Source organism: Mauremys reevesii, linkage group 6 (genome assembly GCF_016161935.1).
Source record: "Mauremys reevesii isolate NIE-2019 linkage group 6, ASM1616193v1, whole genome shotgun sequence".
NCBI classification, from domain to species: domain Eukaryota; kingdom Metazoa; phylum Chordata; order Testudines; family Geoemydidae; genus Mauremys; species Mauremys reevesii.
The window spans coordinates 46712060-46732058 of record NC_052628.1 but is presented as its reverse complement, the minus strand read 5'-3'; the positions used below and the strand labels follow the sequence as shown (position 1 = coordinate 46732058).

Genomic DNA, 19999 nt, shown 5'->3' with positions numbered 1-19999 from the left:
GTATTGACCAAGAACATAAGGACCATAATTCATTATAATGTAGTATGTGACCTCCAAATGATTGCTGCTGTTTCATTTATAACTTTGTGTCTTAATTAAAATGTTTCTATAATGGTTTCTTGTTCAAAAAGGGTGGGTACAAAGGCACATCAATTAAAATGATGATTTGAAAACAGGAAATTATCCAAATTTCATTTAATACGAATTCAGAGTTAGAGACCTAACCTTTTTATGGATTAAAATAAAATTCTGTTTAAGTCTGAGGACTTTTTCCATCTGTAGTTTTTGAATAAGTCTGTTTGCCTGTTTCATAGAGTGTTGGGTTTTTTTAGGCTTAAACAAGTCCTATTTAAATTGTGTATCATAACAGAATATTTTTCAAATTCCTTTATCACATTACTATCAGGGAGTGGAGCAGTTTGCTATCTGAATTTGATAGATTCTAAGCAAAGTGCATAAACTCAGAAGATACCAATTAGCTAATACAGCTTAGATAAAATTGCATAATTGACTTTTGTCAGATGTTTATTATCTTACCTATCCTTGAGGGGACAAGACAATCTATGTTCTAAATTTCTATAATCAAAGACAAAGTTTGATCATGGACAGAAAGGACTGCTGCTTTGGATCTGCATGTATTTACTGTTTGTTAGTAGCTCATCTGCTGAGTTTTGCTGATAAAATAGTGTTGATCGCTGCTTTTCCCATTAACTGTAAGACAGTATCTGTCTTGTCTAGTGCAGGAAAATTCAGGATAAACTTAAGAGGTAACACATTTTACACACACTTAAAGTAGGAGCTAGATCTGTATTTTTGTTTTATGCTAATAGACTGTTAAGATTTTGGTCCAAAGTAGACAGTTCTTGTACTTTGTACAACTGGATTAAAAATGTAGGAAATCAGTACTGCTGCAGATGAGCCAAGTTAATTCTGGCTACTATACCAAATATAAGCTTTAAATACAAATTTGCTACATATAAAACATGAGAATTTCTTCTTGGAAATTTCAAGATGTATTACGGTAGTTCAACAAAACAGGGAGTTCCTGTAATTGGTTTCCTGTTATGTACAGGTTGTGGAAAAACTGAATTCAGACTCAAGAGTTGCTGACAGGGCTACTTCATTTCCATGAGAACATTGTACATTTGTTTAGTTGCTGATGAAGGGAAATTGAAATGAAACATCATCTAAAGGTTAGCTACCTTCACTTTCTATGACCCTTACTTTTTTGTATGCATAGTTGGGGTCAATAATATCCTTACATGGGCCTATTTAATAGAAGTATTTATGGATACTGGAAGCCTCATTTTCTCTTTGCCCTGCTCTCTTCCCTGACATCTGAGAAGGACCTCCTTTATGACAATGTGAGAGGGGCAGTATCAGTGTGAAGCCCAGCTGCTGAAAAGAAAATCTTCAATGCTCGTGGGGGAAAAAGAAAGCAATACCAGAAGTCCTAATTAGCCAGTGATTGTGTATGGAAGGGTTCACACACACAAAGCTGCAGTCTTGTTGGGGAGACTGACACAATCCCCATCCAACAGATACTTTTTACCCCATAGATGTTCACAAAGCGGTCCTTCAAAATGATGTGAGGAGTATTGAGACTAGCCTCCCTGGAGATGTTCTAGGTGAAAAAATGGCTCTCCTTCTACCCCAATAGAGCCATCTCTGCTGGTGGAGGATTGGGAGGGAAGATGGGAAATCAGTATCTGATTTCACTGCCTCTCCACATTATAGCAGAGGGTGGTAACTGTTGCTGAAAGAAACTGGAAGGTCTGAATCCTTAAATACATACATACTATTCTTACAGAAAAATAACTGACCAAGTATTATTATTTTATCATTGGTTATTATTGGTTAATATAATAATAAAAGCATCCTGATTGGTTATATCAGTGTTTTAATATCATGTGTTGCAAAGCGCCACAGGAGACCCATTAAAGAGCCACTTGCAGCTCAGGAGTCTGTCTGAGTATCACTACCCTAGACAAACTTTTAAGAAACTTTCCACTCTAATGGATTAAGGCATGTCGCATGCACCAGATCAGTGTGCCTCTCCAGCTGCCAGAGAATTGTCTCATGCTACTAGCCCTGAACATATTGTTAGAGGAAGGACCATAGGGGACCTATTGGACCTCAGGAGATGGATCTTGAGCCAGATGATCAAACCTCATCTGATGAGAATATTTGGGTTTCCTCTGCCGCCACCTCCATGAGAAGAGGTGAGTCAATTCCATGAGCTGGTAGAGAGAATGGCCTCCACACTGAAAATTCTGTCTGTGTCAGTGGAAGAGGTATCTCATTCCATATCTGACTTTTTGGGGTGTCCTTCCAAGGGTAAAATCACTCTCCTTGTACAGAAGGGGGTACAAACACAGCTGGCTGTAGTACAATGCCTAGCACACAGGGGTCCTGGTCTGAAAGGTGTTGTGATGTAACTACTGATGGTACGGTGCTACTATTACTCTACTAGTACGTGGCTGAATCCTGCCTCTGGACAAGTTATCTCCAAAAAAGGCCAATGGTCTCTACTAGTTGAGGGTTTTTCCTGTGTCATATACACCTTGTTCCTAATGCACTAGCTGCCACTGCTGTTGTCCAGAGAATAAGAGGAGGGATGGGCTCATTTTACCCCGTTGAACAGGAAGTTAAAAAGCTAGATGCCCAGGGAAGAAAGATCTTTTCTTCAGCTTCACTGGGCATTAAAGTATATAATTAGTTAGCTATAGTGTCCAGAAAGCAGTACTGTCTGTGGAAGAAGATGGCTATATTTGATAAATCCATACCTGAAGAGCAAAAGAAACTGGTCAAAGCTTTTGTTTCTGAGGACTGCTTAGTAGCCAGACATGCATTAAGAGCTTCCTTTGGCTCCTCGGATGCAGCTTGTAGGATAGCTTCAGCTATCACCTTGAGGTGCCATTCATGGATCTGATCATCTGGTCTGCCTCCTGAAGCAAGAACCGAGTGGAAGGCCTTCCATTTGAAGATGATGAATTCCTTAGTGTTAGAGCTGATATGCAAAAACCAGAGGGTACTAGAGCTATGGCTATAAGCCCTTAAGATCTCTGTCACTTAGAAGATTTGGCGTTCCTATTTGCAGATCCCCAAGACAGCCTATTTTCTTAGTTTTCAGCTTATTTTTGCTCCCAAAAGATTACATCAGCAACAGCCGAAAAGAAAAATTTACATGTCTCCCCCAAAAGGGGAACTGGCTACGTCCTCACCTTCTTAGCAGAGATATTTGAGAGCCTCAAACCAGCTATGAGTCATTTACCTACTGCCTAGCTCCCCTCCTCCCTTTAGAAAGCCAACTTTTCCACTCCTTCAACTTCTGGTGAGTGCCATCATTGCAGACACAGAGGGATTCAGGAAGTCATTCAGAGGGGTTTCTTCATTCAATTCGACATCCACTTCCTTCCAATTCCTCCTTCAGGGATCCCTATCACCAGTACCTGCTAAGAACAGAAGTCTGCTCACTATTGGAGGCAGGCGCTATAGAAGAAGTCACCCTCCCCCCCCCCCCCAAAAATGGAAAAGGGATTCTATTCCATATTTCTGAGGATGAAGGTCTTCTACCCATTCTAGATCTGTGAAAGCTCACTTCAGCAACCTGGTAATTCATGGACATTGGAACCCCTGGAAAAAGAATATGCATATGAACATATTAGAATTGAGAGCAGTTTGGCGTTCTCTCAACTTCTTTCTCCCACATCTGCAAGACAAAGTGATACAAGTGGGTCAGATAATATGACAGCAATGTTCTATGTCAGCAAACGAGGAGCTCATTCTAGACAGCTGTTCAAGGAAGCTGTGGAATTGTGGAACTGGTGCATTCATCATGACATTTATCCCATAGAGCAAGTCAGCAGCCTGTGGATATTTTGAGCAGGAATAGAAGACAGCAGCACAAATAGTCACTTGAAGAATTCAGTAGTAATGAAATATTCTCTTTGGGAGTGTAAACGGGTCGACTCACCCCTGCGGCGCCTCCTACTGGTTGCTCTCCGAAGTTAGCTCAGTCCAGCCCTGGAGCACCCTCTGCAGGCTGGTGATCCACCTGTTCTTAGGCCCCCCGTGGCCCTCCCTGGACCCGGTGCCCTTTTACATGGGGTGCTGCCCCCTAGCAGTAACCCCTTTCTCTCTGGGTCTCCCCTTCTGTCTCAGGGAACCCCCACCCTCTATCCCTACCTTGCCTCAGTATTTGGCTACTGCCAGTCATTGTCTAGCCCCACACTCTGGGGCAGACTGCAGTATCAGCCTACTCATCACAGGCAAAGTTGGGTTTGGACCTGCTGCCTTGGCCTACCCCTAGGTTGCCCTCTGCAACCCACAGTACCTGTTGGCCCACTGCTAGGCCGCAGCCTGGGGCTTTCTAGGCTGGAGCTCCCCAGCTCCTCAGCCTTCCCCAGCCCTGCTGCACTCAGGTATCCAGTCTCAAGCTCCTAAGCAGCCAGGCCCATCTCTCTCTATAGCCAGAGAGAGACTGTCTGGCTCCTGGCTTCCCTGCCTTCTTATAAGGCCCTGTTCCTCAGTTTGGGGCGTGGCCCCCAGCTGCAGCCACTTCCCTGATCAGCTCAGCCTTGAGAGCCACTGCTCTCAAGCCCTGTCAGGCCACTTTTTAAACCCCTTCTCAGCAGGAGCAGGATCCACCCTGCTACAGGGAGTATCCACAGATAGATCTGTTTGCAATGAAATGCAATTCAAAATGTCCAAAGGTTTGTTTTAGAGCAGAAGCAGACATTCTGTAAGTGTTGTAAGTAAGACCACAAGAAGTAATTCTTCCGCTCTACTCCATGCTGATTAGGCCTCAGCTGGAGCATTGTGTCCTGTTCTGGGCACCACATTTCAGGAAAGATGTGGACAAATTGGAGACAGTCCAGCGAAAAGGAACAAAAATAGGTTACGTTTTCTAGACCTTTACTCATGAGGGAAGATTGAAAAAATTGGGTTTGTTTAGTCTGGAGAAGAGAAGAGAAGACTGAGAAGGGACTTGAAAACTGTTACGAGGAGGAGGGAGAAAAATTGTTCTTCTTAACCTCTGAGGATAGGACAAAAAGCAATTGGCTTAAATTGCAGCAAGGGAGGTTTAGGTTGGACATTAGGAGAAACTTCCTGTCAGGGTAGTTAAGCACTGGAATAAATTGCCTGGAGAGGTTGTGGAATCTCCATCATTGGCGATTTTTAAGAGCAGGTTAGACACAAATCTGTCAGGAATGGTCTAGATAATACTTAGTCCTGCCATGAGTGCAGGGGACTGAACTTGATGATCTCTTCCAGTCCTATGATTCTACGATTCTGTCCATATGAGATGCATTTCTGTTCTAGTGGAGAATAGATTTTCTCTATGGTGTTCCCCATCTGGACTCATTCAAAGTATTATAAAGAAAATAAGAACAAGGTCAGAATATTTTGACTTCCCCAGCTTGGGCAAGACAGAAATGGCTTACAGACCATCATCTATCCAAAATAGTTTTTGTCTCTCAGTAACCACAGATTTCCTGACCAATTTGAGTGGTTGGATTTACTTCCCAGAACCACACTCTTGATAGCATGGACCATGGGACCTTGAAACATCCCATTTTATTTGAATTCAACAGATTTTTACTAAATTCCAGTAATAATCAACCTGCGGCTGCTATGACCACAAATGGAAAAAGTTTTCTATTTGGGCAAATAATATTAAGAGATCCAGCATCAGCCTCCTCTATTCATTCTCTTCTAGAGTATCTGCTTCATTTTAAGCCATTAGGAGTCTCTATATCATTCATTAAATTACACATAGCTATTTCTGTGCACCAGGTACTAACTGATAAGACTGTATTTACCCATGGCACAGCTGAGAGATTCATGGAAGAATTAATGAACGTTTTACCATCCAGTCAAAGAACTTACACTAAGAAGGGATCTTAACAAGACGGCTTGAGTTAAATTGAAAGTGGGTTTATTCACTGCTGTAAAAACATTTCAGCCATTTTCCTAAGGAAAGGTTCATTTTCAGGTGTTGGTATAACCATTAAAACATGTTGATTTGCAAATAAATATAGCCTTTACACTAAATTTGGTAAGTTTTATTAGCTAAGAAGATGCACTTTATTTTTGCAAATGTATTTAAACAATTACAGATGCTTCCCGACTTACGCAAGGCGTTCCATTCTGGAATACCTTGCGTAAGTCAAAAACGTATACCCAACCATTATGCGCAAAAAAAACAAAAACAAAAAACCTCAGATTTCTAGCTTATGAAACTTTTTCCATAAGTGCGGATTTGCGTAAATTGGGTTTGCGTATCCAGGGGGGCATCTGTATGTAGCTTTAACATACATTTATTCAGTATCCTCATTTTTACATTTTGTTATGTTTGAAAATCATGAATATTTCTTATGTGATTTTGTACTTCGACTTTGTCAAGCTGCATTTGAGTGGGAATTGGAAATTGTGTTGTTAAATGTGAAGAATTAAGGTCTTAAGGTTTGGAAAAGGTTGAGAACCACCACATTATGAAAAGTAAAGGGAATAACTTCTAACATTAAAGTTCAAAAGTGGTGTGTTTCAAGATATTTAGAAATATGTTAGTGTGTGAATTGTGGAGTTTGTGGGGACTGTGTTGGTTTAGCTTGGGGAGACCAAATAGATGAAGAAAATAGAACAGCATTTTATAAAGGGAACATTTTTAAATGTTTCCTCTGCAAAAATTAATGGTTTACTTTAACACATGTATAGAAGATTCTGTTGTCCTCTGAAGAGTTATTGTGCCCAAATTTGGAAACTAAATCGTCTCATGAAAATATAAACAGTAATTTTAGTTCTGTAGTAAGTTTAGTAGTCATCTATTGTTGAGCCAGTATGCAAGGACTGTTTTATAGCTTTACGTTGGTCTACATTTTAGATGCGCAAAGCAGTGTGATAACTGAAAAGGGGAGTAGGTATTGAATTGGCTACGGTTAGCATTTGCAAATAGTCTGTCTAGAGTAAATAAATACTGTTCTGGCTTCTGCTCACCTTGATTTGCCGATTATTGATCTTAAGGTATTTTCTGATTTATGTTCCTGCGTATGCAGTACTAAGAATTTTCTTGCATTGAGTTTGGTAACATTGGCCTTAACTGTTGATTGAGCCAAGACTTCTCATTTCATTTTTTTCAGTTTGGAGTTAGATCAGTAGTTGAAACAAAAAGACTATACAAATAAAGTGGAAAGACTTAAATCTGTTAGCCAAACAAGTTATATTTTTCTATTAATCAGATTTTTCTGTTCCTTTTTTCTGAGCAATGAGCTCCAGGAAACTTTGCGCCAGCAACACTACACTAGTGTTAAATTTTTAAAAAATGTTAATCCATTTATAGTTTACTGTGCTTAAATATATGCAAGATAGTCCATTTACATACCTGTAAAAAGACTAAATTGGTACAGACGTGTATGTGTAACTGCAGCTAAATCAATCTGCAACTTGCTGATCTTCATATTCACCTTTTTTGAACATTGTGATGAATGGTAACCAGAAAATTAAAATAAGATTAATACTCTTAATGTTGTTTGGAACTAGTAAAGCAAAAAAACCCAAAATTACTATGAGGTAGATCAGTGATACTCAGACTGAGGCTCAAGAGCCACAAATGGCTCTTGAATGTGTCTCCTGTGGCTCTTTGCAGCACATGGTATTAAAACACCATGTGATTTAATTATTAACTAATCTAAGATACTAACCAGTCAAGATGCTTTTACCGTGTTATTAATCCAATTGTAGTTGATAAAATAATACTTGGTCAGTCATTTTGCTGTGAGAATAATATACTATACACTAAATAGTTCCCCTGTCACACTGTTTTTAAATATAAATATATAGTACTATAGTAAATGAAACAGTGAATTCACATTACTGCGGCTCTTTTGGGTAATGTTGATCGCTAATTTAGCTCCTGAGGTCTCAGTATCACTGAGAGAGATGAATGAAGGTGGTCCAGTTCAGATTGCTATTATATTCCGTTGTTTAATAGTTATATAGAACACCTTTTAAGTATGCTTGGTACATTATGAAAATAACTGTCCATGCCACTTAGTGCTCTAAAATCTAAATATCGCAAATATAATTGATAGGCAAAGGGGGATTGTAGGGGATGGAAGAGAGAGATTAATGGTTTTAGCCATTTTACCAAATATTATAGAGGGAGATGTGACAAAATTTGGCACGGGCCTGAATTTGAGGAAAGAAGAATGTGAAAAGTGAGTTTGAGTGACCAAGAGGACTGTGGACTGGTTAGTAGTGATGGAAAAGAGGGAAAGGGTAGGTAGTGCAGAAGGAAAGAGGAGTTCAGTGTTTGACAAGTTTGTTTTGAGAACATGGTGTTGAGACATCCATGAGGAAATATCAGAAAGACAGGAAGATAGATGAGTCTGGAAAGAATGGGAGAGATTGGGTTGGAGAGAGAGATTTAAGTAACCAACACAGAGATAGTAACACACCATGGGAGTATGTTAGGTCATTCAGGGAGTGTGTGTAGAGGAAAAAGAAGAGAGGATGAAGGACAGACTTTTGGGGAACAACAACAGAGGTGGAGGGTCAGGGAGAAAGAATGCAGCACTGAAGGAGTACCTTGCAAGGTGTGGGAAGTTAGGAAGGTGGGGATATAATAATACAAAAGCCCAAGGAAAAGAGGGTCTTCAATGTAGCTTACAAAATGTGCATATGAAAGAGTGGCCATGACTTGGCAAGAAGTTCATTTGTGACTACTGGGTTAATTGTTTGCAGTGTTTTTGTAGCTGTTTGTCCCATCATACTAGAGAGACAAGGCAGGTGAGGCAATATTTTTTTATTAGACCCAGGGCTTTGGAGCGGAGCCCGGAGCTGGAGCGCGGAGCAGTGGAGCTGCAGGTTTTTGCCTGGAGCTGGAGCAGAGTCTGAGCACAGCTCCAAAGCCCTGATTAGACCAACTTCTGTTGGTGAAAGAGACAAGCTTTCAAGCTACAAAGAGCTCTTCTGAAGGACAGCTGAAGGACACCTACCGTGTCTCTCTATTGGGTTAATTGTAAACTGAGTGGTTAGGAAATAAGCTGGGATGGAGCAGATCAAGAAAGCAGTTGTTGTATAATTGTTTTAATAAGTTGTGCTTCATAGTTTTGATTAAACTATAAGGTCTTTTTATTAATCTTTAGGGGGAAAGGAACAATGGCTTTGATGTCCTCTATCATAACATGAAACATGGACATCTATCAACAAAAGATCTAGCAGATTTTATAAGAGAAAGGTAAGTATTTACCTTACTATTCCTGAATTTTAGCACACCTGTGTGTGTTTACTTTTGAAAGTTTGATTACGTAATGTGATGGTATGTATTTTTTTTTATGGCTTTCATAGGCTCTGCTATATTTTTCACCCCTTTCAAGGTTCTTTAGGCATACTCTGTTTGCTTACAAATGCATGTTGTCTCTTGCGCTTCAGTTATTAGTTCATTTCTACTTTGCGGATTTGATTTAGCTGACATTTGCCTTAGTGAGCTAAGAAGGGTAGAGAGAGAGATGCCAGAATATTCAGTGTCACTAGTCAACTGTTTAAAAAAAAAAAAAAAAAAAAAAAGTTGAGTGTACTGTTGTTTAATTGTTTGAAGAAAACCATTTATTTCTTTTCTTAGGCAGTAAAAACAATATTTGTTCTAGAAAGATTAGCGTGATCATTGTGCATAAAACGAGAACAAAGACACCCCCAGGCTCTAGTATAATACCTTATAAAATGAAATTCTCAAATTTAAAAAAATAGCAGAAAAGAGACTGGGAATGAAAATAGAGTAAATGGGGATGTGAGAAAAGAATATAACCAATATATACCATATTTTCAGAATTGGCAGGAGTGAGCTGCAGGACTAGCAACGTGATACTAAGGCCAACAAAATGTGGGTGTCATATCTGTACATGATTATGGGTAAATGCTCAGCAAAAACATAATGCAGGCTAGCTTTTTTATCATATCTTCCACCATTAATGGGACTCATAGCAAAGATGTTTTTTTGTTCTTGCTTATACACATAGTGTAGAGCACAAACTAGAATTTTATAATTCAGATTGTTTATCAAATGACTTTAGAAAAGAGCTCTTAATATAGATTTAATACTGTAACTTACAAAAGGGCACATTTTTATTGGACAAGTATAGATTTGTGGAACTCGTACTCTAAGTCTTTTGGGTTTTTTAAGGGTGCTTTGAAACTTAAGGGACTTGACATTTAAGGACAATATTTTGTTTTTAAAAAAGTAAATATGTGAATTCTCTTCAAGGAATATTAGACTTCATTGAGAGTTTTGTATAAGTAAGTATTGCAGGTTTAGGACAGTCAACAAGAATTGACCCATATAATTTCAAGATATAGCTAAAGGAAGTTTAAAACTCTAATAAGAATATTATTGTAGTTTGATAATGTAAAGAAGGAAAATACAAATTGTGGGAAATGATTGATTTGATCATTTTCATGATTTCTCATGCACTCATAAGAATATAATCATTAGAGGCATTCAGTTCCCAGATATTTCTTTAATTAATCTTAGTTTTAACCAAAATTGAGATTCATTTGAGCATTCATTCTTAGGTGAAAATTCAATAGACGAGGAGCTAGATTTCATTATAAAATCAAGGTTGACACAAGGGAAAGTGAGTCTTGCCGTTCTCTAAAAGCCCATCTCAACACACACACTTCTGGAGCAAAGGAAAGTTTCAGATTGAAAAAATAACTTTATTTTGTATGAAATTTAGGTTTTTAATTATGAAATTAGAAGCAGGGAAAAAAACCTAGTGCCAGAGAGAATTAGGGTGATGGTTAAAGAAAATTACCTACTGTCCGCTGTGTCCAATCAGTGCTAATTCATGACTGCTAATCTGATTTAAATTGGTGTCTTGGATAAATATTGGGTAATTGGTCAGAAATAGAATTACCAGTCTCAGCTAGATTCATGCTATCAGATTCAAAACTTTTGAAAGAAAGTTTTACATTTTTAAATACCCACCCAAGCTATTTGTCAGTAATCTTTGACTGGCTTAACTCATGAAATGGTAGTGTAACAGGAAACAACATAGAAATATCCACCTGATTCAATTAATTTGTTGTTCATTAATTTCTAAAATTTCTGTAGCTTATCTAATAGTATAACAAGCAACATAAGTCATAATAGCAGTACAAATAATTATCAGTAATCACCCTTGATTGATACCTCACTAAAAAAAATTATCTACAAAATGCTATAAAATGGCATTTTCTTACCCTATTTTCTGTTAGTATATGAAGAAAAATGGGAAAGAGAGGTCTCTAACTGCCAGCTTCCGGATGAGCAGGAGAGCTGTATAATTGTCACAAAAGCAGCATATCCCTGCTTCAGTGTTTTGAATTGTAAACGTTCAAGGGGGATTGTTTAAAGTAGGTTTTTTTAATTAAAAACACATCAGATAGCTACGTTTTATCTCTAAATTTGGCACCTAAAAAAGGGAAATGCAGTCCTTTGAAGACAAGTTAAATCAATGCCTTGTGTAATCCAGAACTGTTGATGTGCAATCCATCCTTATCACAGAATTGTGCTCCAAAATCTAAGTTTCTGTTTTATTAAAATAAATAAATTAAATAAATAAGCCATTATGGTTTACAAAAACAAAAAAAAACCCAGAAACAAAGCAAGAAAATCTGAATGAAGTGTAAATTGATGCATTGTTGTCTTTTTGAGTTTGGAGTCAATAGTTCCGACATGCAAATTGTCCCTATTCAGTGGAGTATTGGTACTGAAACCTAATGACTATTAAATGTCAGTATTAATATATTAAATTGCTAAATGTTTTAGTGGTCCCTTTCAGTTAATGTGCCTATCCCACGAACTCAAACTAGGTCCCATATCTTCCCAAGTGCCAAAAGCTCTGAAAGTTCCTTACCAAGCTGCCAAAACTTCCAAATTTCCATGACATCTTCTGCAATGAAACCTTTTTTGTTGTCATGGAAAAGATCTGTGGCACATAGAAAACATACAGATTAAAATAAATTGAACTTAATAATTGAGTACATGAATGATGTTGTATTGATATTCAGTTCCATTTTAAATTGGATAAAAACCTCCAATTTTGAGCTTACTTGAAGGCACCACAGTCATTTTATTCTGCACCATTGGAATATTATAGAAGCTGGATGTCCTTTCTACAGAATTTAGGTCTATGTTGCTGTGGATTATGCAGTACTTTTGCTATATTAAGATCCTTACAGCACTCAGAGCAGCAAGAATCTGAAATATTAATATTTTTAAAATCAAACTCTTTAAATTACTTTTTTATTGCATTTAGTGCCCACATTTCAGTATGTTCTGTCCAAATATATATGAGAAAACAGTCCCCAAAGACATTATAAGAAAACAAAGAACATGCCAAGGGAAGTGGAAGAGGTATAAAAATATATACTTTGAGGGTAGCTGACATTTATTGTTTAAAACAGTGGCTCTCAACGTTTCCAGACTACTGTACTCCTGTCAGGAATCTTGATTTGTCTTGCGTGCCGCCAAGTTACACCTCACTTAAAAACGACTTGTTTACAAAATCAGACATAAAAATACAAAAGTGTCACTGCACACTATTCTAGAAAATTGTTTATTTTCTTCTTTTTACAATATAATTATAAAATCGATTGGAATATAAATATTGTGCTTACATTTCAGTGTATAGTATATACAGCAGTATAAACAAGTTGTATGAAATTTTAGTTTGTACTGACTTTACCAGTACTTTTATGTAGCCTGTTGTAAAACTAGGCAAATATCTAGATGAGTTGATGTACCCCCTGAAAGGCCTCTCTGTACCCTGAGGGGTACGCATACCCCTGGTTGAGAACCACTCATTTAAAGTAAACACCTCTCTACTTAAAACATAATTTCTTGTAGGTATCCTGGTAGAAATGAGAGCTTGAAATAGGATGATGTATAAAAGAGATATTCCATGTATATAGTCATTTTAGAAGAAAGTGCAAAATCAATTTTGGGAAGAGACGACAAATTGGGTTAAGTTAAAGTTGGTGTCACTGGCAGCGATGTGGGAATACAATAAAAGATGCATAGATAGATAAAGGGGGCAGACATGCAGAGGCCTTTGAGATGAAAGGGTAACATGTCTGAAGTGATGAGGAAGGATGACCTTAGCAGTTGAATTTTGAGTGAATTATAGGAGAGGGAGTAATGTGGGTGTCAGGACAGAGAGGAGGAAGTTACAACAATCAAGTCAGGATACACAGGTCTGAATATTGTATCATCCTTAACTTCACTTTATTGTGCTTAGATATTTCAATATTACAATCTGGAATGGTGTCAAGTTTCAGAGGGGTAGCTGTTGCAATAAATAAAGCCAAGTCCGTCAGTCTGTTCCAGTGGAGCGCCCCAAGCGGGGGTTTTCCATGTCCTTTTATTATAATGGTTACATAAATCATTCTATTATGCGCATGTGCAACCCCAATCCAACTCCTCGCCCCCTCCCCTGATTGGTGCTCTATGCATTGCGTGTTCCAGTGGTACACACCTGGTCGGTGCTTAATCTGTGTGTCTCCTGATCGAGTGTGTGTGGGGGGGTGCTTCAGCCGCTCTAAATTCGGGGGCGGTTTTCCAACCCCCTTAGTGCTTGAGAAGTGTAAAGTTCCTACAGGTAGCCGTGTTAGTCTGTATCCACAAAAACAACAAGGAGTCCGGTGGCACCTTAAATCTATTAGTCTTTAAGGTGCCACCTGACTCCTCGTTAATCTGGAATGGACATTCTATGATTTTCTATTAAAATGCTACAAAAAATAATGTACAGTCTCATTTAAATTGAGTACATATTTTCTTTTATTGTATATTTGCAATCATTGACCCACCTATTGAGTTCATCTTTACCCAGACCTTCTCTGAGATTAACCAGTCTAGCCTCCCATATGACTCCTTTGGTTTCTGAAAAGTTAATATTTGGGAAGATGAGGATGATTTATGAAGTTGTCAGTATTCTTTTGGGAAGACAGTTATCTCAAGATTTTATTTCAGGATAGTTTCTGCTGTTGAAATAGAATGGTCTCCTTCATCACTCTTCCTCTATGGTATCATATTTGTTGCAACCAGAGTTAAATGGGTCTGGCGCTAAACACCTTTGGATTGACAGGATGCAGTGAATGTACAAAAGTCCTGTCTTAGTTATTTGCCTGTTATGTTTACTTCCACTTATTATGATAATCTGTTACCCTTTTAAATACCAGTTCCTCTTTTTAAAAGTAAATTTGATTGGTTCACAGAAATTATTTGTATGGGAAGTATCCAAAATACTTAAAGCATTTTCTTGAGGTTTCTAGGACTCGTGGCTTCCTACATTTATATAACATTATTTGCCAGACTTCAGTTAGATCGTTTACATGATGAAATCCCTTTGTACTGAATAGCGTGTGAGAATGCCTGCAAAGATGTTTTATTCAGTACCTTGTTGTGGTAATGACAGATTTCTCAGGCAATGCATGGTGAGCTCATCCGGACCATCTAACAGTACACAGTTGCTGGAATTTTGAAGAGTTTGAGTTGCACAAAATTATATTGGGTCTGAAGGCAGTTCTGTTGGCTCCCCTTCAGGAGGCCCAGTGACATTATTAACTGGGAATGTGTTTATTTGTGTTTGGCTAAAAGGAATTAACCAGGGAACTGATTTTTATTTTATATTTTAATTTAAACATATAAAATTAGTATAGGGATTTACAAAAATAAAAATGAAATCTGAAAAAGAGCTGCGTGTCTTTCAAAACAAAGTAGGCAAAAGGATATTAAGCAGAAGAAAAACAAATTTAGAAAAGAGCAAAGTTAGATTTAAATCAATTAGAAATAACCAGAAGCAGAGTTGCTTTATTTTTTAAATTAGAAATAGCTATGGGTTAAAAATGGCAGAGTTCACATAAAAAACAGATTAGGCAAGATCTAACTAAATTAAACAGTTTTTCTTTACTTTTTGATCAAATTGGGCTCAGGTACATTAGCCTTTGCAGATGCATCATCTAATCACTGTTTTCCTCCTCCCACTCACTGTTCGTTACACTCATTTGTTGAAACTTGTCTTATATTGGATTGTAAGCTCTTTGGGGAGGGGACTGTGTTGTACGTGCATTCGTACAGTTCCTATTGCAATGGAGCCCTGATTCTGATTTGAAGCCTATGGGTACTACTGTAACTTTCCAAACCAAAAAAAAAAAAAAAAATCTGTGTTGTCCTTGAGTACTGTCAAGCTTAATCTGGCAGCTGGCTCATTTTACCATCTTCCAGCAGAAGGATTTTCTGCTTATACCCAGGAGTTGTATAAATAAATCATTGTGTACAGAGTTATGACATTTCATGCATAATGGTACTTGAAGGTCTCAGATGTGCTTCAGTCTTCATTGAACAAATTCCATCAGATTTAGAGTTTCCATCTCTAGACGATGCCACCTGGAACTCTACTGACATAGTTACACAGCATTACTTTGACTAGACAGTTAGATCAGGCATCTGTTTTGAGGAAGCTGCCCTATAATTTAACTAACCCTACTGTTAGTAGACCCACTGTTTTGCAGGATTGTTACTGCTAGTTACAAATTGCTAGTTACTGCTAGTTCCCAAGATTCGGATTTATATTGACAATAATTAGTTAATTCTTATAGCAGTATAGATTTGCTCTCTTCACCCTTCACCTTCATTATTTGAGTCTTTGCTAAAGTTTTAGTGAGTGAAAGGAATTGAAGGACAGCCCTAAAGTGGATTACTTCTTTCCTGGGCAGTCATAGGATCATAGACATGTAGGGCTGGAAGGGACCTTGAGAGGTCACCTAGTCCAGCTCCCTGCACTGAAGCATGACTAAGTATACTTAGACCATCTGTGACAGGTGTTTGTCTGTTCTTTAAACCTCCAATAACTGAGATTCCACAGCCTCCCTTGGAAGCTATTTGCAATTGATCACTGTCCTCTTTATAACAGCCCTTAACATATTTGAAAACTGTTATTAGATCCCCTTTGTCTTTTCTCAAGACTTAAACGTGCCCAGTTTTTTTAACCTTTCCTCACAGGTCAGGTTTTTCTAAACCTTGTACCATTTGTCTTGCTTTCCTCTACACTCTTTCCACTTTGTTCACTTCTTACTTATAGGGTGGTGCCCAAAACTGGATACATTACCCTAGCTGAGGCCACACTAATGCAGAGTAGAGTGGCACAGTTACCTCCCAAGTCAAACATAGGACAGTCCTGTTAATACGCCTCAGAATGGTATTAGCCTTTTTTGCAACTGCATCACATTACTAACTTGTATTCAATTTGTGATCCATTATAACCCCCAAATCCTTGCCAGAAGTATTACTACCTAACCAGTTATTCCCCATTGTGTAGCAGTGCATTTATTTTTCCTTTCTAAATATGGTGCTTTTCACTTGTCTTTACTGAATTTCATCTTATTGATTTCAGACTATTTCTCCAAGTTATCGAGCTCATTTGGAATTCCAATCCTGTCTGCCAAAGTGTTTGCTATCACTCCCAGATTGATACTATCCACAGATTTTATAAGCATACTCTCCATTATCGAGGTCATTAATGGAAATATTGACCAGCACTGGACCCTGGACAGATCCCTGTGGGATTCCATTAGATATGTTCTCCCAGTTTGTCAGTGAACCATTGACAACTACTCCTTGGGTACAGTCTTTCAACCAAATGTGCCCCCCCAATTTATAGTAATTTCACCTGGGCCCCATTTGTCTAGTTTGCTTAGGAAAATGTCACGTGGGACTGAGTCAAAATACTTACTAAAATCAAGATATATCCTATCTGCATCTTACCCCCCCCACCACCACCACTAGGCCAGTAATCCCATCAAGGAAGATTAGATTGGTTTGTGTGACTTGTTCTTGACAAATCCATGTTGTCTTTAATTATCATCCTGCTGTTCTCTACTTGCTTACAAATTGATTGCTTAATAATTTGTATCTTTCTCTTTCCAGGTATTGAAGTTAGGTTGACTGGTCGATAATTCCCCAGATTCTCTTTGTTTCTCTTTTTTTAAGGATAAGCACTATGTTTGTCTTTCTCCAGTCCTATGGGACATCATCTGTCCTCCATGAGTTCTTGAAGATAATTGCTAACAGTTCCGAAATTGCTTCACCTAGTTCCGTAAATGTCCTAAAATGAATTTCATCATGCACTACCGACTTGGATACATCTGATTCATCGAAATTTTCTGTAACCTGTGCTTTTTTCCTAATTTGGCTTGCATTCTTTCTCCTTTATTTTTATATTAATTGTGTTAAGCTCAGGGTGGATAAAAATCACTGATTTAAAAGAAAATCAGATTTTTTTATTTAAATCAGATTTTTTTTGATAAAATGCTTTTTGAGGGAAAAACCTGTCTAAAGATAGTTTTAATTAAGATACATTATAGCTCAAACATATCTCATCATGGAATAGGGATTATAAATTCTAATTCTACAGTATGAAACAATATATTCATGTAATGTTTAAGAAAAGTTTTGTAAATGAGTTTTAATAGTTCATGGATTAGGGACCCAATTTTATGGGCTTCCAGGGGCTTCTGTATAGATTTAGGTTAATCTTTGTGTCTACCCAATGGGACTCGGTATCTCTAGACTGAGCACTATCAGAGATGCTTAGTTTTCAGTTCTCAAACTGTGGATTTGTGTCTCCAGAGATAACATGCTTGTTAACAGCAAAAATGTTTTTAAATAAATAAATAATGTATAGAGGTGAGAAATAACCTGGGGCAGCTCCAGGCACCAGCACAGCAAGCACATGCCTGGGGCGGCGTGCCGGTCACCCTGAGAGCGGCAGTCAGGCAGGCTTCAGCAGCATGCCAGTGGCTTCGGCAGCAATTCAGCGGCGGGTATGCTGAAGGCGCGGGACCGGCAGATCACCCACAGAAACGCCGCCAAATCTGCGTGACTAATGGACCGCCTGCAGGTGTGCCACTGAAGGCCACCTGACTGCCATGCTTGGAAATAAGACTTCCACCCTATTGTCCTTCTGCAAATTTGTGTACACAGAGGCCATCCCTTACCTCTCTCTAAAAGTGCAGAGTTTCAAAAAGTACAAAGTGTGGCCTTCATTGATTTGAGATCTACCATACCGTTCTCTCACTAGAAGGGAAAACCTATAATGACGGCAGGCCGTAAAAGAGACGCAGTTTGGGCATAAGAACCATTCAAGAAGTATATGTGTGCTGATGATGCTTTAAAGAAAGTCACACCAGTGAACTGGTGGAAGACACTTAAGCACTTGGATTCAGAGACTGTTGAAGTGATAATCTCACTTTTAAGAGCAGTAGCTTCTTCTGTCAGCTGCTTCTTCCTTTGGATTAATTCATTCCAAATTGAGAAATCATTTGGGACCTGAAAAAGCAGGAAAGCTTGTTTTTCTTTTCCAGATTATGAACAAACAGGAAAATGAAGGTGAAGACGACTGAGTTAGCTGCAGAAGCCAATATTTTAAGTTTCTCATGTTGACCTGGCTAACATAGTTGATTTAGTTTTAGGGGTTTTTTTTGTTTTTTTTTAAATTCACTTAACTGTTTTAGTTAAACAATTTTAACAAAAAACAAACTGATTTTAAAAAACTTAAATGTTTAACTAAATTCAAAAATTCATCTGCTTGTTTTGTTAAAATATTGTATTTTTGCTGTTGAAGAAAAAAATCCAGACTATATAATGTTGTTTTAATTAAATAAAACAATTTAAATGTCTGTCTGGTGGTGATCTCCTCCTAATAAAGCATGGCAAGAAAATCCTCCATATATTAATGATTAACCTGTTGAACTGGAGATAGTTCACCTCCCATATCTTCTTCAGTTACCTTTGGTAAATGAAATAACCATTCATTTTTTGATATAGCTGTAAAACTAATCTGAAAAGTTTTCAAAATAAATCACTGAAAAAATGTATAGTGTGTACCTTCTAAAAATGAAACCTACATCTATGTCTGAGTTGTGAAGAATATGTATTATGGTTATAACAACCAACAAGAATACACTTTTGTGTAGAAATTCATGATTAAATAGTCTTCCTGACTAGTAATTTAAATCATGATTTAAATCAAATTGATTTAAATCAAATCTACCCTGGTTAAGCTTCAGATCACAGTTAACCTTTTTAGTGATGACTGAAGGAAAATAGGCATTAAACATCTCAGCCGTCTTGAAGTTATGTTATTAGCTCTCCTTCTGCGCTAAGTGGTGGACTTACGTTGTCCTTCCTCTTTTTCTTGCCTCTAATGTACTTATAGAACTTTTTCTTATTGCCTTTTATGTTCATTGCTAGGTGTAAATCATTTTGTGTCTTAGTCTTTCTTATTTTGTACCTACATATATGTGGTATTATTTTATACTCATCTGAAGTAATCGGTTCATGTTTCCACTTTTTGTAGGATTTCTTTATTATTTTCAGGTCATTAAAGGGCTCCTGATGAAACTATATTGGTCTCTTGCTATTATTCCCATCTTTCCTCCTAATCAAACTAGTTTGCTATTGCATCTGTACCGTTGTTATCAACCTCCTCCTGTTTTTGTGGTCTATGATAGACGTGTACCTTGACATAATCCTTGTTCCCCTCACTCCTCCCTTGCTTTTATTTTTACCCAGAGACTTTCAACTGGTCTGCCTCTGACCTCCTTCTGGGTTGCAGAACAAGTGTATATATTCTTGATAGATAATGCAACACCTCCTTCCTTTTTTCCCTTCCCTGGCCTTCCTGAACAAGCTATACCTCCGTATACCAATATTTCAGTCATGAGATTTATCCCACCAACTCTGTAATGCCAATTTTCATAATTTTATTTTACAATCTTATGTTGTAATATTTCCATTTCTTCCTGTTTTATTCTCCATAGGCATGCATTTGTGTGTAGGTATCTAAGATGTTGAGCAGATACCTCCACTGTTATCCCTCTTGTTGCTCCTGTGACCCTATTGTAATTCTTCATTTTCCCTCAGTGTCTATCCCTCTGTTAAGGTCACCTTTTTTATACC

General features: G+C 37.8%; 1 protein-coding gene across 4 annotated transcripts in view; it reads left to right on the top strand.

Annotated features, from left to right (window-relative positions):
• The window catches only part of FCHO2 (FCH and mu domain containing endocytic adaptor 2), a 212763-nt gene that overhangs the window by 19963 nt on the left and 172801 nt on the right, over nt 1-19999 (top strand). For 2 of the 4 annotated variants that reach the window (XM_039543173.1, XM_039543171.1), the window contains exon 2: nt 9150-9241. In XM_039543173.1, coding sequence (XP_039399107.1) covers nt 9150-9241 — 92 coding nt within the window. Of the gene's footprint in view, nt 1-1072; nt 1194-8528; nt 8598-9149; nt 9242-19999 lie in introns of those variants that run through there. The other 2 variants (XM_039543172.1, XM_039543174.1) reach the window with 2 other exon arrangements.